The sequence below is a fragment of the Ochotona princeps genome, chromosome 22 (genome assembly GCF_030435755.1).
Source record: "Ochotona princeps isolate mOchPri1 chromosome 22, mOchPri1.hap1, whole genome shotgun sequence".
NCBI classification, from domain to species: Eukaryota; Metazoa; Chordata; class Mammalia; order Lagomorpha; family Ochotonidae; genus Ochotona; species Ochotona princeps.
In genome coordinates this window covers 10,846,793-10,869,377 of record NC_080853.1, presented here as the reverse complement: position 1 = coordinate 10,869,377, position 22,585 = coordinate 10,846,793, and the positions used below count along the sequence as shown (strand labels likewise).

The window sequence follows — 22,585 nt, the reverse complement described above, 5'->3', positions numbered from 1 at the left end:
GTATTTTCTGGCCTTATATTTCTCCCAGTCCATGTCTTACCTTTCAACTTGATCTCGTAACATTTTTTTATGAACAAAAATTGTATAAAGCTTTGTGTGTCCAATATGCCAGCCCTTCTCTTATTCTTTTTTTTTTTTAAAGATTTTATTATTATTGGAAAGCCGGATATACAGAGAGGAGGAGAGACAGAGAGGAAGATCTTCCATCCGATGTTTCACTCCCCAAGTGAGCCGCAACGGGCTGGTACGCGCCAATCCAAAGCCGGGAACCAGGAACCTCTTCCGGGTCTCCCACGCGGGTGCAGGGTCCCAAAGCCTTGGGCCGTCCTCTCCTGGTTTCCCAGGCCACAAGCAGGGAGCTGGATGGGAAGTGGAGCCGCCGGGATTAGAACCGGCGCCCAAATGGGTTCCCGGGGCGTTCAAGGTGAGGACTTTAGCTGCTAGGCCACGCCGCCGGGCCCTCTCTTATTCTTTTAGTCCAGTCATGATGTGATATGATCTGAGGAGCAAAAATGACAGTATTTTCAAAGTCTTGATAATTAGAGCTGTACCCAGTGAATAAAGATAGTATTCTAGAAACAAGAACCAGGAGAGTAAGACTGGGAATTTATAGAGAAATGGAGAATTTCTCTCAGTTGCTTCAGCTTTGTGTGTGTGTGTGTGTGTGTGTGTGTGTGTGTTCTTAACAATAACAACCTTCTTCCGGGCCCGGCGGCGTGGCCTAGAGGCTAAAGTCCTCGCCTTGAAAGCCCCGGGATCCCATATGGGCGCCGGTTCTAACCCCGGCAGCTCCACTTCCCATCCAGCTCCCTGCTTGTGGCCTGGGAAACCAGGAGAGGACGGCCCAAAGCTTTGGGACCCTGCACCCGCGTGGGAGACCCGGAAGAGGTTCCTGGTTCCCGGCTTTGGATTGGCGCGTACCAGCCCGTTGCGGCTCACTTGGGGAGTGAAACATCGGATGGAAGATCTTCCTCTCTGTCTCTCCTCCTCTCTGTATATCCGGCTTTCCAATAATAATAAAATCTTTTAAAAAAATTAAAAAAAAAAAAAAAAACAAACAACCTTCTCCCTTAGGAAAATTTGGATCTTGAAGGGGACTGCATCTTTTGCAACTCTCGTAGAGATGCTTACGTCCATGATTAAGTCGCAGAAGCAAAAACAAAAAAACAAAAGAAAACCCACCATAAATGTAGAGGCTTTTTGGGTTTGAATCACAATTTCAGTAGGTCTACCTTTGGAAACTTGGATCTTGCATTTAAAACTAATTTTTTTAGAGAGCTCTCATCCCAAACAACTATCAAGATTTTACTTAAAAAAAAAATCCCTGCTTTTATAAATTGAGCATTCTCTGAGAAGAAGCAAAGCTCCTGCCAGCTCTTCCTCCACCCGCTCCTTGCCCAGTCAGGGCACTTATTTCACTGTGCTGTAATTGCCCAGGTCCCCACGGAAACAGATAATTCACTAGGAACAAAATTAAAATGGCTCTTAGACATTTGAGAAGATGATCAGCTTCACTCAAAACTAATGAAATTCAAATGAGGAATGCCAACCGATAAATGCAGATAAAGGGACAAAATTAGAATGCCATCATTTTGCAACCTTTAGTAATTGATTCAAGGGAGGACTCTCAGTGGACACACACTGGCGCGGGTTGGACGGGGAGACATGGAGATTGGCCGCAGAGGTGTGTATATTACCTAAGCCTCATAACCAAACTTGGGCATCATTAATAGTGGGAGATCCAGACCTGGTGTGCCTTTTAATGTAGGAAAATGAAGCACACAGCACCACCTTTGGAGTATTAATTAAATTTTTGCCTTCCCACCCCCATTAAACCTGAATCAAATGCATCCTTCCTTCTAGATACTAGCTAATAGAAAACAAAGGGGAGAGTGTAAAAGTCGAAGGACACCACAAGGAATCAACCAACAAGACATATCCCATAGTGCAACACTGTACAAGACAATAGGTCCAGTCCCTTCAGAAGTCACTGTCAAGGGGAAAAAAGGAGTGAGGCCCATTCTAGGTAAAAAGACACCTGAGGGATGAAACAGAATTCTCTTGATGGTTCATGAAGGGATCCTAGAAGGGAAAAACAAAATAGTATTTTTTATCCTAGATGGACAATGAAAAATGAGCTTTGGGGACAGGTGTTTAGCCTAGTAGATAACACCCATGATGATCCCTGCATCCCACATCAGCATGCCTGAGCTCAGTGCCTGGCGACAGCTCCTCACTCCAGCTTCCTGCCCCTGCAGACCCGGGGAGGCAGTGGTGAGGGCTCTGGTAATTAGATTCCTGCCACCCACATGGGAGACCTGGACTAAGTTCTCTGTCTAGTCTTGGTGGATATCTAGAAAGTAAATCAGTGGATGGGCACTCTCTGTGTGTCTTTCAAATAGAATAGAAATTTTAAAAAGGGTTGGAAACATGCTGTATTAGAAGAGGTGTAGGGAAATGAGCATATTCCTTTATTACTAATGGTGTATAAGCGTGGAACCTCTTCAGCAGGACCTTGGCAAAAACATGTGCTTAGATCCAGCAATTCCACTTCTTTCTTTTTTTAAGATTTATTTATTTTTATTACAAAGTCAGATATACAGAGAGGAGGAGAGACAGAGAGAAAGACCTTCCGTCCGATGGTTCACTCCTAAGTGACCGCAACAGCTGGTGCTACGTCGATCCAAAGCCAGGAGCCAAGAGCTCTTCCAGGTCTCCCACATGGATGCAGGGTCCCAAGGCTTTGGGCCGTCCTCGACTGCTGTCCCAGGCCACAAGCAGGGAGCCAGGTGGGAAGTGGGGCCACCAGGATTAGAACCGGTGTCCATATGGGATCCCGGGGCATGTTCAAGGTGAGGACTTCAGCCACTAGGCCACCATGCCAGGCCCAAAACAGCATTATTTTTATAACAACAGAAACAGTATATATGCCCAACAACAACTTACCTCCGTAGTACAGCCATCTGCATCTGTTGTCTCAAGATCGGTTTCTGTATTTGCTCAATGGCAAGTGAATTAAAACACGCTCTTTCTGGAAGAGGAAGCATGATGTGTTCAGGAACAAGGCATGAAGTGCAAGTGTTTCGGCTAGGCCATGTGATAGTAAAGGCATCAAAGGCTTTGTCTAGACTCCTCTGATGGGGTCTTCTCTGGTCAGGAAACTTCTTGGTTTCCTGGGACAAAGTGTGACCTTGAAGCCATGACTTGACATTTCTAGTCAAGACATTTCTAGACAATTCTAGATTATTGTGCAGGTGAAAAGGGAGTTTACACTGATGAATGCTTGCCGTGCTGCCGTCTGTTTCACCTTGTTGTTCTGACCTTGCAGCTCGGAGTTGGGTGCTGAAGCCAGACCGCCCAAGTTCAAGACTCAGCTCCACCACTCAGGGGGCATCTGACCTTGGGCAAGGTCACTTAACCTCTCCGTGCCTCAGTTTGCTCCTCTGTAAAGTGAGGCTAACAAATTCTCAGGAGAGCTCAGTGATCAAGCTGTGAAGCCCTAGGGACAGTGTGTCTGGGCCCACAGTCAGTGGGTGCAGTTATTTGTTAAATAAATCGCATCGTGATCCTTTCCCTCACAGAGACCTTTGGTGCAGGACTGGGGAGAATTGGGGGTTGGGGGTGTGCAGGGGAACCGCAGCTTCCAAAAGAGAGGCCCTTCTTTTTCTGGGCTCTGCCCCACCAGCTGTCGCGAGAGGTGGCTGCTCCTGGTAAGACAGGAGGCAAGAAGGCGTCTATAATGGTGGCGTCTTTGACAGGTGGCTGGCCACCTAGGGATTGTTTGGAGATCCTTGCTCCCCTTCCCAGAAGCCTGACACGGAGGAACTGGAGGATTTCCTTGCGCGGCGGGCCAGGGGCCGTGCGGTGCAAGGCGGAGGTGGAGGTGGAGGTGGGGTTGGGGGTGGGGGCGGGAAAGGAGCTCCCGGGATCCCCGGCCCCTCCCCCCACCGGACCAGTGAGTAATGTCATTCGCGGGGAGGGAGGGGGCAGGCTCAGCGAGGCCATGTGATGCTGGGCGAAGCGAGCCGCGCCGCACCGCCGGAGCCTCCTTCCTGGCTCCCTGCGAGTGCGGGCCGTCATGGCGACCCCCAACAACCTGACCCCCACCAACTGCAGCTGGTGGCCCATCTCGGCGCTGGAGAGCGATGCGGCCAAGCCGGCGGATGCCCCCGACGCGCCCGAGGCTGCCAGCCCCGCCCATTGGCCCAAGGAGAGCCTGGTTCTGTACCACTGGACCCAGTCCTTCAGCTCTCAGAAGGTAGGGCCGCGGTGCAGGGGCTGCGGGTCGGGGCGCCCCCGAGATGGCCGTGGCCTTTGGGGCTGGGGGTGCTCCCAAGTAGTGCCTGACCCTGGGTGGGCCCCAGGAGCCCACTCCCTTCCCAATTCCAGGGGCGCCCATTCTGCCCCATCCCCGTCCCCACCCCGAAAGGGGCGGGTGCTGGGGGACCCGTGCAGAGACAAAGGCACGGACGCTGCTGCTGCGAGGGCGGCCGCGGTTGCTGGGGGAAGGGGCAAAAGCACATCCTGGGGTCCAGTCCTGGTAACCGCCTCGCAGGCCCCTCCAGCTTGTCTGGGGTCTTCTTCGGGCTGGAGCTTGGAGAGTCTGACTCGGTGGGCTAAGTGCCCCCGATCTTGAGCTAAGCAGGAAGGAGTTAACCCATGGCCTCAAGCCAGCCAAGCTCAGCCCAGTACCTCCTGGTTTCCCTCTTAAAGACACAGAGTTGTCTTGGCCATTTGGACCCTTTCAGATCCAGGGGAGCTGGGTGGGTGATAGGGAGGTCAGCCTGTGCCAAGCTGCTGGGGTTCCCTCTGCCCGAACTGGGCTGAAGGCATTACGGCACTCTCAGTGGTGTGAAATCCCACCCCATCCCTGGGGAGGGGATTCAGCACCATGGCCAGGGCCCGGGGCCAGGCACCCACAGGCTGACTGACCTTCTAACTCCTCTTCTCCCAGAAGATTCCTTTGTTCCAATCATTCATTTTCCAGATGGAGAAACAGACACCATGAACGGAAAGAGCTTTGGGTCCAAAGAACTTGGGTCTGCACCTTAGCCCAGGGGCAGTCTCACCGCCTGGGAAGAGGTGTAGGAGCTGCAGGGGCTGTTGAAAAGGCTATTAACTCCGTGTTCTACTCCAACTTGAGTGTATTAGGATCATGCGATGGCCTTTATAGAACACAGATGGCAGGATTTTACCCCTGGTAAAACTCTGGTTGGCGAGTTCTGGAGTAGAGCCCCAGTTGTGCATGTCCAGCAGGGTGCTGAGGAGGCCAGCTCACCAATCTCCTCTGGATAGCCCCCATGGTAGAGCACAGACTCAGAGGGCCAGACTGTCCCCAGCAGGACTGCTGCCTTCTAACTCACTGTGGAGCTTTACACTGGTCACTTGGCCTCTCCAAAGCCTCAGTTGTTTAACCTGTAAAATGGGGTGATGCAGTAACCTCTTCAGAGGGCTGTTGAGAGGGTGGTAAGAAATGATGCACAGTAGGTGCTGACGCTGATATCTGCCCAGCGGCCACGGCCCTTCTAGTGGTGGGTGATGTTATTTCACTTTAGTGTCAGGTGAAGGGGGGCCATGCACACTGAATATCTACTGCATGGCCAGCGCTGTGCAAGGAACTAGGGGTTGAAGGTGCACCAAACTGACCTTCAGATTCCAGAAACTTTTCCCACCAAGCCCCTCAAGAACCAGGCCCCTGGGGCTGGACAGGGAGCAGGGTTGTGGCATCTTCCCTCAAGGGAGCCTCCTGTTTCTCCTCACCATGGAATAAGCCCCCTTAACCCTGAGCTTGGGGCTAATGTGGTCCCCTGATCAGGGACAAGACTACCCATGGGTACCTGACTATTGACCAAGACTCTGCCTGAGCCAGCCCCAGCATTTCCCTGCATCCCCTACCAGGGCTTCGCCTTGCCCAGGGGCCCATCATGGACTCTAGAGGCAGAATAGCCTGGCCAAAGCGCATGGGCTCTCAGTCAGATGGCCCTGGGTTCCAGTCTCATTTGGGTGGCCAACTGGCTGAGTGACCCCAGACAAATCATTTCACCATTCTTTGCCTCAACATCATCAGCCAGAAAAGGGGATTTTCATATCCTGAAGAACTGCTGGGTGCTTTAGAGGAGTTGGATGGATGTTCAGTAGCTGCCATGCAGCACGGGCTTAGTAGGCGAGTTCCCTTTCCTCCCTCTAGTCTCCAACATGCAGAGGATCCCCCGCTTTGTGGAAAGTCCTAGAGACTTTCCGCAGCTGTACCGGCACCACTCATAGCAGAAAACAGCCCACCTCCAGGAGTACCCCCAGAGGGCAGCAGGACAGTGTGGGGATGCAGGGCCTAGATCAAGCAGGCTTCAGTCTCAAATCTGCCACTGAGCAGCTGCATCATCCTACAAAAGTTGCTAACCTCTCATGCCTCAGTTCTCCACCTGTGTAAACCGAGGACAATGACAGAGTTGATGAGGTTGTCGTGAGGATTCAGCACAGCCTATCCATACAAACAACAAGCACCATTAGCAGGACATGAGCTTCACCACTGGCTACACCTCAACCACACCCAGCGCTGCCTCACCTCTCTGAGCCTCAGCTTCCTCCTGGTGGGGGGAACTGCACCTGCCCTGGAGTTTCATGTAGAGTGATATCCCATGTTGTCACACACTCAGCGCAGTGCCTTTAGACATTCACATGGAGTGGGGACCTGGGAAATGATGGCTATGAATGCATAGGGTAGGTGCCCGCAAACACCCAAAGTGTGGTTGCCCCCATTGGTGGCAGTACTGAGGTGGAGGGAAGCAAAAACACAGGAAGTCCAGAGCCCAGGCTCCTTCTGCTGGAAGTCCCACTAACTGGCGATGTCACCTGACCCTGCTGGCCCTCAGCTTTCTCACCAGAAAAATGGACTGATATTGGCTACAAACTGCCTCCTTCCCTCCCTGGCAGGAAGCTGCTCAAGTTTCTTTGTGCAACTGCCTTTTTTTTTTTTTAAGATTTATTTTACTTTATTGGAAAGGCAGATGTACAGAGAGGAGGAGAGACAGAGAGGAACATCTTCCATCTGATGATTCACTCCCTAAGTGAGCGCAACAGCCGGTGCTGTCCGATCCAGAGCCAGGAGCCAGGAACTTCTTTCCAGGCCCCACGCGGGTGCAGGGTCCCAAGGCTTTGGGCCGTCCTTGACTACTTTCCCAGGCCACAAGCAGGGAGCTGGATGGGAAAAGGAGCTGCCAGGATTAGAACCAGCACCCATATGGGATCCCGGTGCATTCAAGGCGAAGACCTTAACCATTATGCTATTGCGCCGGGCCCGCAACTGCCTTTTGCTTCTCCTTCTGTCTTTACACCTGCTATTTTTTTCAAAACTAAGGCTGTTATTTATTTGTTAGCTGTGTGACTTAAAAAGGGGGGGTATTTATTAACAACTATTCATATTGTATTTGAAAGGCAGATTTTACAGAGAGGCTCAGAGAGAGAGGTCTTCCATCCACTGGTACACTGCCTAAATAGCCACAATGGCCAGTGCTGAGCTGATCTGAAACTGGGACCCTAGAGCTTCTTTTGGGTCTCCTCCCATAGGTGCAATAGCCCAAGGCCTTAGATCATTCTCCCCTGCTTTTCTAGGCCACAAACAGAAAGCTGAATCAGAAGTGGAGCAGCCAGAACACAAACCAGCACCCATTTAGGATACCAGCACTAGCAAGCAGATGATTAGCTTACTATGCCACTGTACCAACCCCTAATTATGTATTTGAAAGCTACAGAAAGATATCCTCCATCCACTGGTTCGCTCCCCAGATGGTTCAATGGCCACAGCTGGGCCAGTCCAAAGCCAGGAGCCACCAGCTTCATTCAGATCTCACATATGAGGATGGAGGCCCAAGTATTTGAGTCATCTTCTGCTGCTCTGCAGGGAACTGGATCAAAAGTGGAGCAGCTGGGACTCAAACCAGCGCTTATATAGGATATCTGCACTACAGGTTGAAGCTTAGCTTGCTATACCATGGTGCAGGCCTCTAGCTGTGTGACTGGCCGCGTTACTGTCTCTGTGTCTGCGTCCTCTTGTGTAGAAGCAGGGTGCCTGTGGATACACAGTTCATTGGAGTTTTGTGAGGATTAGTGTGCCTACCTGTAAAGCTGTCAGAGCGGCTCCCTGCATAGCTGACATGTTACATGAGAGCTCACAGCTGTTGTCTGAGGACCACCAGCAATTCTTTCAGCAGGTGCAGCTCAAGGTTCCTCTCAGTCCTCAGGATCTGCCCTTGTCTTGGATGAACCTTTGGGGAGCTCCTGACTCAGTCTTTGGCCCCTGAGGGTAACAGACTCAGGTCTGGGTCATGCCAGGGCCAGTCCTGAAATGCAGGAAAGGCCACGGAGAGGCAGGAGAGGACGATGACTCCTGCCTCTCCTCCCTGGCCTTGTCTTTCAAACTCTGGGGCACTGGCCCCCCAGTCTTTTACCTATGCCGCCCTTGACCATTCATGGCAATAGGTGAGAACCAGCAGGGCTACATGTAGCCCAATCCTTATGCTCCTGCTCAGAAGCCCACAGCGGCTCCCCAATCCCTCCGCAGGAAATCCAGAACCTTCCCAATGGCCTCAGGCCCCACTACACGGGGCCAACTTTGCTTGTGTCCCAACCAAGTGAGGAATGCATAAAAGCCCTTATCAACTGAGCAAAATAAAATGCATAAGAGTATAGGGATCAAAAAAAAAGAAGAAGAAGAAACAAATCTCACTTAAGTACAGCTATTGAACTATCTATAAAAACAAGTCTGTCATAACGACATATGTGTTTCTGTATGAACTCGTTACGTAAACTGACCTAGAGGCAGGTCTGCTAAGTGCTGTTGTGTTGAAGTCGCGATGAGCAGATGTGGTATTTCAAGGTAACCCCAACACTGAGGAAGTGCTGTGAACACTGCTGTACTTTATCGCCTACGTTCATAATTCAAGGAAATGCTAAATGTCAGCTTGAGATCGCTGACAGTAAACATGCAATTTTCCCATCCATCCTAGTCCAAAGACTGTGTTTATTGGCGGGCTTCTTGGCCTAGGAGCTGCAGTGCAAGGCTCTGCACATGGCCCTTTCTGACCCACCCCCTCAGGAGCTCCCCGTCCACCCTGCTGCAGCCACCCTGGGAACCTACCAGATGTGTTGTCAGCTTGCTGGCTTTGCACTGGCCCTTCCCTCTGCCTGGTGCACCCATCTCCAGGGCCCAGGACACACCACTTCCTCACCTTGTCCCAACCCTGCCTCTAGGGTCACCTTTTCTAGCAAGGAGTGCCCTGATTAGCCACCTACCTCCTCAACCTGCAGCACCCCATTCTTCCTCACTGTCTGTCGACCATACTGGGTCATCCTAACTGCTCATTCCCTACTGAGTCTCCAACTCTCACAACAAGACCCAGGAGACAGCTGGAGCTGGCATGGTGGTGTAGCAAGCTAATCCTCTGTGGTGCTGGCATCCTATAAATGTGCCAGTTCGAGTCCCATCTGCTTCACTTCTGATCTAGCTCCCTACAAATGGCAAGGGAAAGCGGCAAGGGATGGCCTGAGGCCTTGGGCTTCTATACTCATGTGAGAGACATAAAAGAAGCTCCTAGCTCACAGCTTTGGACCAGCCCAGCTCTGGCTGTTGCAGCTGTTTGAAAAGTGAACCAGCTGGGGCCCGGTGGCGTGGCCTAGCAGCTAAAGTCCTCGCGTTGAACGCCCCGGGATCCCATATGGGCACCGGTTCTAATCCCGGCAGCTCCACTTCCCATCCAGCTCCCTGCTTGTGGCCTGGGAAAGCAGTCAAGGATGGCCCAAAGCTTTGGGACCCTGCACCCGCGTGGGAGACCCGGAAGAGGTTCCTGGTTCCCGGCTTCGGATCGGCACGCACCAGCCCGTTGCGGCTCACTTGGGGAGTGAAACATCGGATGGAAGATGTTCCTCTCTGTCTCTCCTCCTCTCTGTATATCCGGCTTTCCAATAATATAAAATCTTTAAAAAAAAAAAAAAGAAAAGAAAAGAAAAGTGAACCAGCTGATCTCTCTCTCCCTCTCCCTCTAACTCTGCCTTTCAAGTAAAATTTTAAAAATCTTTAAAAACAACAACAACAAAAAAAGACCTGGCACAGAGTAGACCCTTCGGAAGTATTCAAAAGAGTGATGTTACATTCAAAAGGTGTTACATTAAACCTGAAACTACTCTAAAAATAGTCTTAATTAAAAAAAAAATATTTGAAATAAAGTGACGCTCAGAGATTTTCTATGCCTTTTACAAAGTAACACAGCAACTCAACAGCCTTCCCTGGGGCTTGGCTCCCTGTCTGGATGGCTCACGGATCTGGTCCACTGTGCAGCCTCAGCTGACCCTCAGGCAGCTCCACACGGGGTGATCTTGCCTCTGAAGGTTGTCCCCTCCCCCAGGCTGCAGCCCTATCTGACCCGGGAGGAGCAGGGGCCACCCTACCAGAATGGAAAGCCAAGGGCAAAGGCTTAGTTTGGTCTCCATTTGTGTACATTCACAAGTTGCAGCTGGGAGAGGAGACTCCGTAGCCAGGTAGCACCTTGACTGCATAGGCTGAAGGAGGCCAGGGCAGGTAGAAACCGGAGCCTGAATGGTCTTGCTCCAGCCAAATTCCAGCCTCTACTGCTCTGGAGCTGCCACAGGACACAGCTGCCTGTGACTGTGTCTCACTACCTGCTCTCACCCACACACACAGGACTGGAATGTTCACACACACCCCAGCTCACTCACATGCACTTGCTCACTCTCCCACCCCCCCCCCCACACACACACACCCATCCCCAAATAGCTGCTGCCAGGGCTGTTCATGGTCTGTACCTGCTCCTTCCCATCTCCGTGGAGGGCACTGTGTCTGTCCCTGGCCAAGGAGGTTAGGGCAGACAGCCCTGTCTCCTGCCTGGCACGTATGTGGTATCTGCTCCCTGCACGGCTGCAGGGCACTGTGTGAACACCAAGTCCAGACCCCTTGTTTGAGGCGGAGCAAGAGCTCAGAGGGGAGCAATGATAACCCTAAGGCCACACAGCATTGCTAGGGCAGACCAGCAGGAGAGTCCACAACCCTGCCTCCCAGCCCAGGCACTCTTCGTGCACCACAGGCCCCACCTGTAGGATCTGCTTTTGGCTAGCAGAGCAAGTCAGTCTGCCAAGAAGAGTGGCGTGCTCAGGGCTCAACTCCCTCTCCCTCCTGACAGTCTACCCAACAGAGCGGCATGTAGCTTGGAGGGTGGGGCGCCAAATATTTCAGAGCATCAACCAGGGGTACAGGGGCCTCTGTGTGTGTCTGTGCTAACAGTGATGAAACAACCTGTACATAACCCTCTATACTGGGCCTCCAGTCACGTCACTCCATCCCAACCAATGCCAGCTTCAAAAATGTATAATGCATAGCTCATTTTACAAAAAATAGAGATCAGAGAGATCAACTGACTCATTCAGAGACAGCAGAAAAAAAATGCAGAAGAGCCATGCTTTGAATGCAGGCCTGTCCAGTAGTCAAGACACACTACCCCTTTTATAATCCTACAAGGTCTCACACCCTTAATCCTTACCATAGCCCTCTGAAGAAACTGTTGTGGGACTACCAGGAAAGGAAACTGAGGCACATAGGAGAGCAACCTGTAAAGCTCATCCAGCAAGTCAGTGCCCAAGGAGGAGTTGGGGAGGACCTGCCTGGGCTCTGCGCTTGACACCAGGTGGCCTCCACAGGGAGGGAGGGGAGACTTACAAGGCATCTGATGGCAGGAGTTGTGAGGTGCTAAGGGGTAAATCCCAGGAGCTGCACATTAGGTATGGGTGTGACTACTTGAGAACAGGCCTTTGTCTCTTCAGGATCCCTGTCCTTGCCTGAACTGGAGCCAGGGGTAGGAAGGATGGGAGAGGAACTGACTCACAGTCAGGTCAGGGGCTTTGGACTGGCGGCTCCTGCTTGCTGAGTTGCTATCCACTGGCAGGGTCCTGGGCTGGGTGATTTCTAAGCATCACCAAGGACCATGGGTCAGGAGCAGGCTCCAGTCTGCAAGCTGTCTGCTAGCTTCCATCTGTTCAGTTGTTTATCTGAAAACCCTCTCCCAGGAATTGTAAGGAGAGACTTTGGGTGGGGGTGGTGTAAGGCCCAGGAATCCCTGGAAGAGCCCCTGTGCAGAAAGCCCTGGGATAGGAGTCAGGAACCATTGCTTCCAGGTTTAAGTCTGCTGTTCAGGTGCCCTTGACTTTGGGAAAGCTTCTTGCTGTCTCTGAGCTTTCGTGTTCTCAGCAGGAAGGATAGAGAACTGCCCCCTGCTCTGTCCTCCGCCAGGGGGCATCCAGACGGGAAGATGTTCAAGGGTAAGAGAGGGTTTGGCGGATGATGGCAAATCATTGTCCACGCCCTTCTGATCCTCAAATAGTTTAAGAAATTTAACAATTGACTCTGATGATGACTAGACCAAGCTGTGTCCTGCTCGTGACCAGTGATGGAATAGGTATGTAGGTACCAGGTTCTGGGTGGTTCTGTTAACACCTCCGATCCTGCAAGTCGGGAAGCTGAGGCCCAGCAAGTTCAAAGTATCTGCCCACTGGCACACAACCACAAATCCTATCCCAGCCATGCCCAGCTGTAAAACCCAGCTCCTTACTCACTAGGTTTCATTGTGCCTTGTCCCACAGCAAGCCTGGACCGCTCCTACCACCAAGCATCTGTCCTTAGGAGCCTTTCCCCAACCCAGGTGCCCAAGGACAGGCTGAAGGCAACAGTGTTCCCTCCTGAGTGTGACCTCTGACCTCCCTCCTTGCACATCCCCGCCCTGCCTGGGCAGAGTGTCCCCTGTGTCTCCACCCGCCTTCCCCGCTCTGCCCCTGGCACCTGCAGGTGCGGTTGGTGATCGCAGAGAAGGGCCTGGCCTGTGAGGAGCGAGATGTGAGCCTGCCGCAGAGCGAGCACAAGGAGCCCTGGTTCATGCGGCTCAACCTGGGCGAGGAGGTGCCCGTCATCATCCATGGCGACAACATCATCAGTGACTACGACCAGATAATCGACTACGTGGAGCGTACCTTCACTGGAGGTACCATCCCATGGGACCACACACACACACACATACACACACACCGGGGGGGCCAGAACCCATGGGAACACGGGAGAGATTCAACAAGGTCACTGGTAAGGAACCATGGGGTAGCAGGCAGGGCCTCAGGGGAGCCCCCCTCTGGTACATGGGGAAGACAGCAGGGCCCAGACACCTGCCCCAGGAGCTTCGGAGTCACAGGCCCTCAGGACGGGATGGCAGTTCAGTCTCCACAGTCAGGGTCTGGATCTCCCAGGGGTCCCAGGGCAGGTGCAAGGCACGGGCAGAGCTGGACTCCTCAGGAGCACAATACCCTGCTCCAGACACCCCAAAGCCCACGGTAGCCCGTGGCTCCCCTCGAGCTTAGGAGCTCGCAGTGCCCCACTGAAATGGACAGGGCATCCAGGCACAAGCAGGTTCTGGTTAACAAGAAGATTATTTGGTTGCCAGGATTTGAAGCAAGGAGACTTCAGTTCTAGGCTTCCAAGTAGCCCACTTCTCTGGAAATCAGGCAGCCCAAAACTGAGATGCCTGCCCAGCCACAGGTTTCGGGCAGAGAGGAGCTGGCCTTCAGAGCCCACCAGGAGAGGTGGCCGAGTCCTGCTCAGCAGATGGGCCTGAGGCCCCCGGGGCAGGGGGTGGGGTGTAGCTACAGCTCAAGGTCTAAGGCTTTGTCACTGGTGATGCCCATAGAGCACGTGATGGCCCTGATGCCCGAGGCAGGGAGCCCACAGCATGCCCGGGTGCTGCAGTACCGCGAGCTGCTGGATGCGCTGCCCATGGATGCCTACACGCACGGCTGCATCCTGCACCCTGAGCTCACCACTGACTCCATGATCCCCAAGTACGCCACGGCCGAGATCCGCAGTGAGTGCTGGGTACAGCCGAGTGGGCCCCTCCGCTGTGCCCTTCATTGCTTTTCCTCTCTTTACAAGCAAGTCCTCCCTCCTAGACCTGTTCCTCCCACTGCTTGGATCTGTCTGTCTCTCTCTCTCCCCACCACTGCTTCCTCCCACCCTCCTGCTTTCTCTGTTGGTCCCTGCCCAGTGTGCTCCATGGTTCTTTCCACCTTTTTCTGCTTTCTCTCCTGTTGTGCTTTTATCTCATCCACCCTATTCTATCTCCTTCTGCCAGTCTCTCTCTCATTCTCACTTTCCCTGCCCCTACTCTTACCTCTCCTTCCCCAGCCCTGCAGCGGTTTGGGGGCCATCCATCCTCTCCAGGCTGAGGATCCTTGGTAGACACAGCACTCAGTAAATGACTGTTTCCTCCCTCCTACAGAAGAAGGTTGATGTTCAAAGGCAAGGAGGGGCTGTCATGAGAGGAACTCAGCACTGTCCCTTTCAAGTCCCCTTGAATGAGACACGGGAGTTATCTATACTGTCCTGCCCCCGTACACCCAACAACACTTACAAAGCTTTGGGCAGAGGTCTGGACACAGACAGGGTTGGCTTTTGCACTTCTGGAGTCCCAGTTTTGTGGAAGCTAAGAGAAGTAAGCAGGTAGTTACATCACAAGACAAAATAAGTTTAAACACCCTCTCTGGAGGGCAGTGTTGTTGGTCCCTCCCAATTCTAAAGTGACCAACATCTTAGGAGTTATCCTGCAGTTTCACTTATAAGTGGGCACCCACACATCGGTACAAGGCTCCTCACTACAGCACAGAGGGCAAGAAACTTCCCTTGGAAATACCCAGCTAGACCTGACTTGAGGACTGAGCAAACACATTACAGTACTTCCATACATGCAGACACTGTGCAGGCGCCTCAGAGCTAACAGGTGTATGGAATGCTCTCAGACATGTACCAGTGGAAACCTGGTATGCTCTCACAAGTGCGCCTAAAGGAGCTGAACACACAGGTGCCTGCAATGCAAAGGGTACTTCTGGAGGGATGTATAAGAAGCCGCCCAGAGTGTTTGTCATTGGGGCAAACTGAAGGACTGCATGGGAAGTGTGCAGAGACACTTACTAAACATTTTTTAAAGATTTGTTTGAAAATCTGATAGAGCAGAAATGAGCTAGATAGATGAAATAGATGGATAGATCCTCCATTCACTAGTTTGCTTCCTAGGTAACTGTTAACAGCTAGGATTTGGCCAGGCCAAAGCCAAGAGCCTGAAACTCAATCTGGGTCTCCTACATGTAGACACCAAGCATTTGGGCCATCCTCTGCTGCCTTCTTAGGCACATTAACAGGTACTTGGATCAAAAGCAAAGCAGCTGGGACCCAAACTGGCTCTCAAATATGGGGTGCCGGCATTGCAGGTAGTGGCTTAGACCAATGCACCTAAATACTGGTCCCTATGCTGCACTCTTTAATATCTGAATGTTTAGCAAGTATGCATGTATAATCTGTTCAAAAGTGAGTGTGACAATATTTCATCCAGCACCAGTCAGCATTACAGGCCAGCATACAGGCTGTGAAACCAGAGTGCTGCAGCCTCCAAGGATGAGTAGGAGGTGGATGGGAAGGATAGGGGGTGTCCTTTTGGGTCCTGGGTAGGACAGGATGTGGTGTGGTGGAGCTGAAGGAAGCTCAGTGTGTAGCTGAAGATAGCTCAGGAACTAACAGTGGCTGTAATGTGAGTCTGGGCAGTGGGTCTGGCAGGAGAGGGAGTGGCAGGAAGGCACAGGCTCAGGTCTGCCCTTCACAAAGAGCAGTCCCCACAGAGAAGCAGGGATGAATGGCTCAGGGCCATGGCTGCCCTCTAGATGAGCAACAGTGCCCATCGTAGGGGCAGAGGCCACCTACCTGAAGCTGCCCAGGCTGCTCCCTCTGAAAAAAACAGAGGTTCCCAGGGCTCCTGCCAGCCAGTAGAGACTTGGGGGTTGTAGACAGAGCAGCTCCTTGCCTGCAAAACCCTTCCAAGCAGCCCTAGGTCTTCCCTTAGTCTGGCTTGGCCTCCTAAAGGCTAAAGAGAGCTAAAGCTGCATGGACAGCCCCAGGGGACTGGCAAGAGAGACGCTGCTGCACTTGACCTTCACATTCATGAAACATCGATGAGACTTAATATAGCTCTGAAGCTGGAAGAGCTGGGAGTGTGTATGATGGGTGTTTGTCAGAAAAGGGTGTCAGGCCAAGGTCAAGGTGATGGAGAGTGAAATCTTAGAGGACAGAGACTAAGCAAGGGCATCACCCATTGCATTCATTCATTCATTCAGTACTCACGAAGCTCTTGTTCTGTGCCAGACCTATGCTTAGACAAATCTGACACAGGTAGTACTCTGCGGAAACTTAAATTCTAATGGGAGACTTCCATATCCAGAGATGATGACATCAGTGTCAAACACTCCACATACAGCCCAGCAGTTATGATACCCATGTCCCCTGTGAGAGTGCCTAGGTGGGTTCACTGGGAGCCATAGAACAAAGACCACAGGCTGTGCGCTGCTCATGTCTGGTGTCGGAGTGGTACCTCCTTCAAGCTGTGCTGGGGAAACGGGTGGGAAAGCACAGAGTATCAGACGGGTAGGGCCTTCCCTCTTCTCCCCCCAGGACATTTAGCCAACGCCACCACGGACCTCATGAAACTAGACCATGAAGAGGAGCCCCCACTCTCCGAGCCCTACCTTTCTAAACAGAAGAAACTCATGGTGAGTGCCCTGGCCTGCAGATAACACTCACTGATGGTGAAATGGGAATAAAAATCATTGACTTGCTTTTTTAATTCTATCCCCTCTACCACTGACCCACTGCTTGATCTTGGGCAGGCCACCCTGGGGCCTATCTCCTCATGTCCTAGGTTAAAATCAAGGCCTTAAACAGAGAGCTAAGAAGCTATTGTGGGAGTTCTTGAGAACATCCAGTAAGGACGGGAGGGATAGGGGAGAAGAAGCAGCCAAGCCTCATCCAGTACCACAGGAAGCTTGGGAGCCCACCTGAGACATGGATACTTCATTTCAAATCCCCGTGTCTCTGGCTGCCGACTGCTGGTGGTGGATGGGGATGGCCTCCCGGGGATTTCTGGTTTGGAAAGACACTCATTGACCAAAAGCAATTCTCTGGGAAAGGGGCAGCTGTGAACCAGTGGCAACCAGCCACCAGGTATAGGAGTAAATGTGCCAAGTTCACAAGGCTTTTGTAAGCTGCAGATGATGGGCTCTGTAACAATGGGATGCCCTCTCCCTAAAGGAATATCTGGTTGCTGAACTTGCAAAGGAGGTGTAGGCATAGCTCCCTGCACCCTGGGTATCCTGACTTTATGGAGCCAGCTCAGCCTTCCCAGCTTGCATTTGTCCTGCCCCTCAGGCCAAGATCTTGGAGCATGATGATGTGAGCTACCTGAAGAAGATCCTTGGGGAGCTGGCCATGGTGCTGGACCAGATCGAGGCAGAGCTGGAGAAGAGGAAACTCGAGAATGAGGGTGGGTGCCAGCCTGGGGATGGGTGGGGCATGCAGCCTACTCAACCCTCCCCATCCCTCTCCAGTTCCAGCCTCTTTTCTTCCTCCATAAACCAGATGGCCTACTGATTGGTTGGGATCATGGCCAATGGAGTCAGGTGGACCTAGAGGCAAGCCCTAGCTCTGCCACTTTCTAGCCAAGGGATCCTGCAGGAGGTACTCACCTCGTAATCTCAGTTTCCCATCTACAAAGTGAGGCAGCAATAGGACCTATCTGACAGAGCTGTTGAGATGGAATGCGAAGTGATACATGTGGAGCACTTAGTTTGGGGCTTTGCACATAGTGGGTGTTTAATAAAGGATGGTGAAGAGTGTAATGTTAGTGGTGGTGACCTCTGCCCACCACACTATCACAGTTTCCTCTTGTCATGACTGCTTCACGTTGCAGCCAGGCATTTGAGCTCACCTAGACTCTGTGGTCTTGGGTCTCTGAGCCTCACATGCCAGCTTCATTCCACCTTCGTACCCTTGCTCCTGCAGCTAGAGTACCCACCCCATTCCACTTGGGCATCTGCCTGTTACACCCCACCTTTTCCACAGTTCTTCTTCAAACCTAATTTGGACCATTCCATTTTGCTGTGTTTTCTGACACCTGAAAGCCTTATCTCCTCAACCACTACACACACATGGCTCACTGCACACACATGTCTGTGTGCATGGCATAGGAGGGGCACAACGCTTAGCAGGAGGGATTTGAGTTAGAGTCCCAGCTTTGCTACATGTGGCCTGGGAACAAGTAACTCTCCCTAGTGTTGACTTGGAATGAAGTGGTCAGAATACAACTTAGATCCTTGACCCATCTTGTTGGATAAATTAGGAAGACTAAAATCGCTCAGCCCGGTTCCTGGCAATGCTAGTATAAAACACATGACGGCCAAAGGTGTGTATGTTTTCCAGATGTGAAAACACAGGCTCAGAAAGAGAATGACGAAGGACAGGGTCTCCCTATGAACTTGATCTCTTTCCAGCCTCAGGACACACACAGGCACATCCTGTCCAGGAACATCATTTGTCTGTTGAAGCCAGTTTCCTTAAAGCTTTCCTGAAAAAAGCATGGTATGGCTAAGTGAGTCAACAGTGCCACCTCCCACAATATTCCCCTGAACCTCTCCTGTTACTACCAGTTCGAAGGCTCAAGGGGAGCCACCATGGAAAGGCTCCAGGGCCAAAGTGTGTGGTGGTCTGGCCTCTGTGGTTGGGGAAGTCTCGGCTCTGCCCTCCTCTGGCTGGGTGACCTTTGCTCTCAGCTATGTGATTTATATGTGCATTAGATTTTAGGACTGCCAAAACAAGTTGGCACAAAGTGCTATTGCCTGATTGCTCCAGGGGCTATAAGTCCAAGGGGAGGGTGCATCAGGCTTGTTCCTGGTGAACCCCTCTCCCCTGCGTGTCCACAGCCACCTTCTTACCAGGTCCACACCAGGACTCCCCTCCATGCAATAGCCTGCTAGTGTCTCTGGCCGACCAGGACTGAGATGGTGGATTGAAACAGCCCACGTGCATAGTGTGGCTGTGGAAGGGAACCAGAATGTGGTGGGAGCTGGAGAGGGATATGGACCGCAGGGAGGCACAGGTTTAAGACAGGAGACAGACAGGTGAGCTTTCACACTGCTCAGACTGACGGCACACAAAGAAGCGGAGGGTGAAGGAGTGGCCTCACAAAAGTCACAGGAAGATTGGAGGGGCAGGGAAACGGGCAGCATCCTAGAGCCAGGCCAAAGAGGGCTCAGCGAAGGACTGTGGCAGGACCCAGGGGCACAGACAGTGAGCAGCACCCTGGGCTACACATCCTTGCAGAGGATTTGGGGGTGTGGTGGGAGGAGAGGCAGATTGGGACAGAGGTGGTGTGGCAGGGCCACCTGACAGGGGCTGTGACTCAGGGCCACCTGCAGAGGGGGACTGAGGGAGCTAAGTCTCTGGCCTCACTCCCTCCTTGCCTAACCCTGGGGAGCCAGTGGGCAGGAATCCCATGTCACCTCCATCATGCTGGCCTCCTGTGCTGCAGAGCAGTATAGGAGGATCTAGATGGGAAAACTGAAGATTCACAGCAGGGACAGCACCCACTGCAGTGTCCCAGACAGTGACCGGCACAGCAGCCTGCCTGCCTGGGACTATGTGGGCTCCAAGGCAGGGAGTGAGGGCCTTTGTGGCCAAAGGCATCTATTTTCTGAATGAAGAGTGAGCCCCCTGGGGCGAGGCACAGGCTGAGAGCAGCGGGCAAGATGCAGAGACATGCAATGGCCTACTCGGGAACAGTAATGGGTCCCCCCACCCTGCCGTGCCACTGGCAACACAGAGTGCCCCCCAGGGCTTTGTGGGCCTGGCAAAGTGTGGCTGGTCAGCTGCACAGAGAGCTGGCAGACTTGGAGAAGTGCCAGGTGGGCCTCCTGCACAGCTAGAAGAGAGGAGAGACAGAAATGGAGGGCGGGGCCCTGTGGGCACTCACACAGACACTGCTGCACGTGGCAGCTATTGATTAGTATTTGCCTGCAAGCGTCAGTGCACTGTTGTGACCTCCACGTGCATGCTCAGGAACACGCCTACAGGCAAACAACACCGTGCTTATACACATGGTGATCCCACACCACAAGGAGTCAGAGGCCCCTGTGTGCAGGCACCCACATGCGAATCCATGTAGGGGACTTAGGCAGCAGACAGAGGGGTAAACACAGACCATGCAAGACAGACACATGACCAGGCCCATGTACCCACCACAAGGGCCCTGGTTGTGCATGGAGCTGTATGCTATGCCATGTTCATTTGCATGTCAGAAGACGCAGCAACTTACCATGGTGGGATGAGCATAGACTGTAACCAGATGAGCCCAAGCCCTGCTTGGCCCTCCGACTACCACCTTGTGGCTTGACCGAGTTACTCTGCCTGTCTGTGCCTAGCTGTCCTCATCTGTAGAATGGAGGTAATACTACAACTACCTGATAAAGTCGTTAGGAGGACCATGGAATGGCCAGCCCACTGGTTTATCTGCTACCCACCCCTCAGGGTGCCTCATCACAACCCCTTTCCTGGATTCACCTTGTTGCCCAGGATTGAAAATGTGAAGGTCTCCCAGGGCTCAATCATTTGTCCTTCTTGTAAATCTCTCCGTACTTGCTCCCACACCGAAATCACACAGTTTATTGCTGGGGATTTGCATCTGTTCCTGCTGCCTCCCCTCGCCATCCCTTGTGCCCGTCCCAGCCTCACTTCCCCAGTCCCTCACCATAATTCCCAGGTGTGTCCCTGTGTGAGCCCTTCCTTCCTGCACTCCCAATTCCGTTGGCCTTCTCTTGCTTTATCATACTCGTTTTGCCAAACCTCAGACCTGGTTCAACCTGCCTCTCCCCTGCCAAGCCTCTTAGCACCTGTACCTGTGATCCTAAGTGTGTCAGGACTCCCATGACGTCATGAGCAACTTCTTGGGGGCCTTGGTGCTGCCCCCAGGCCCCCACTGTTCCCTCTGAGTGACCCCTTACACCTCGTGCCTCACCCTCCAAACTCCACCCCACCCCCACCTCCTCACTCATGCTGATAACTTTCCTTTTTCATCACTGAGATAAACAAAGCTTTTAGGGAGAGATGGGCACAGCTCCAGGCCTCACAGCTGCATCTGCAGGCACTGATGGCCACACAGAAATCGTTTCTGAGCAGTTTTCAGGGTGCATTTTTGTCCCATCACGTCTTAACATCTCCAAAACGGGAACGTTTCTCACAACCAGCAGCTTAATTACCTCTCTTCCTTCTGGGGTGGGTGTCTTACATTTGATGGTGACCGAGACTGTGGCAGCACGCATCTCTCTTATTGCCAAGCTTGAACTAGCTGAGACCAGTCCCTCCATTAGCGTGCTGTACCCAAGCCCAGTGTACCCCTTCAAGCACGCCATGGCCATGATTATCTCTGCTCTGCCTGGCAGGGTCATTTCCCCTCTCCACTGGGTCACTCCCACTGCTGTGCTGTCCTAGGGAAAACGCATTTGACCTGTCTCACCCTGTTGGCCTACCCTTCCCACGACTGCAAAACTTGAAAGAGGATCTGTGTTCATTGTGTCCATTTCCTCCCTCCCACCTCAGACTTTCACTGTCAACATTTCCTCCACCTGCCTTTGTCAAGGTCAGCAGTTGCTAAATGCAATCAGAGATTCTCAGATCTCCCCTACACAGCCTCTGGACATGGCAGAGCGCTCGCTCTTCCTAACACTGCTCCCCTAAGTGTGTCTCCTCTCTCACCTCCTCACCTCCTTCGCTGGCTTCTCCTTTTTGGTCAATATCTAAGCCTGGGAGGACGCCAGTGTTCAAGTTTTGTGTGCACATTTAGACTAGGACGGGGGAGGTGGCATCAGCTCTGGATGGGTTTTAAAAATAAAGCTGATGGGGACTGCTGACCACTGTATGTGGGGATGAAGGAATAATTTATGTGAACACTGCCATCTCTGGCCTGAGTGGTTGTAAGGGTGGAGGAGCTGCAACGAAATGGGGGATGAATGAGGTGGGCTGGGGATGAGGGTCAAAAATTCCGTTTTGGTCACATCCATTTGGACACTTTCAGAGCAGACAGCCAAGTGTGACCGTCAAGGGCAGCAGATATGTGAGTCCGGAGTTAAAACTTGCACCTTCAAAGTCAGCTGACCCACAGGAAAAAAAAAAAAGCCATAGAGGAAGGCTAGGGCAAGGCATGTGGCACCACAGGGAACAGTGGGGAAAGTCAGGGCGGGGGGCAGGCAGCCAGGGGAGCTGGGGACAGAAAAGCGAGTGGCCAGCTCTGCTCTCTCCCACTGCAGGGCAGAAGTGCGAGCTGTGGCTGTGTGGCTGCGCCTTCACCCTTGCTGACGTCCTGCTGGGAGCCACCCTGCACCGCCTCAAGTTCCTGGGACTGTCCAAGAAATACTGGGAAGATGGCAGCCGGCCCAACCTGCAGTCCTTCTTTGAGAGGGTCCAGAGACGCTTTGCTTTCCGGAAAGTTCTCGGTGACATCCACACCACCCTGCTGTCAGCCGTCATCCCCAACGCCTTCCGGCTGGTCAAGCGGAAGCCCCCGTCATTCTTTGGGGCATCCTTTCTCATGGGCTCCCTGGGCGGGATGGGCTACTTTGCCTACTGGTACCTCAAGAAAAAATACATCTAAGAGCCAGGTCGGGCGTGGCGTCTGAC

General features: G+C 52.6%; 1 protein-coding gene across 4 annotated transcripts in view; it reads left to right on the top strand.

Annotated features, from left to right (window-relative positions):
- The window catches only part of GDAP1L1 (ganglioside induced differentiation associated protein 1 like 1), a 34,368-nt gene extending 11,783 nt beyond the window's left edge, over positions 1-22,585 (top strand). Inside the window, exons 2-7 of one of the 4 annotated variants that reach the window (XM_058679348.1) lie at positions 4,117-4,258; positions 12,845-13,037; positions 13,731-13,904; positions 16,535-16,632; positions 17,288-17,402; positions 22,216-22,585. In XM_058679348.1, the coding sequence (XP_058535331.1) occupies positions 12,932-13,037; positions 13,731-13,904; positions 16,535-16,632; positions 17,288-17,402; positions 22,216-22,559 (837 nt within the window). In that variant the 5' untranslated portion in view covers positions 4,117-4,258; positions 12,845-12,931 and the 3' untranslated portion in view covers positions 22,560-22,585. Of the gene's footprint in view, positions 1-4,063; positions 4,259-11,541; positions 11,691-12,844; positions 13,038-13,730; positions 13,905-16,534; positions 16,633-17,287; positions 17,403-22,215 lie in introns of those variants that run through there. The other 3 variants (XM_004585823.2, XM_058679350.1, XM_058679349.1) reach the window with 3 other exon arrangements.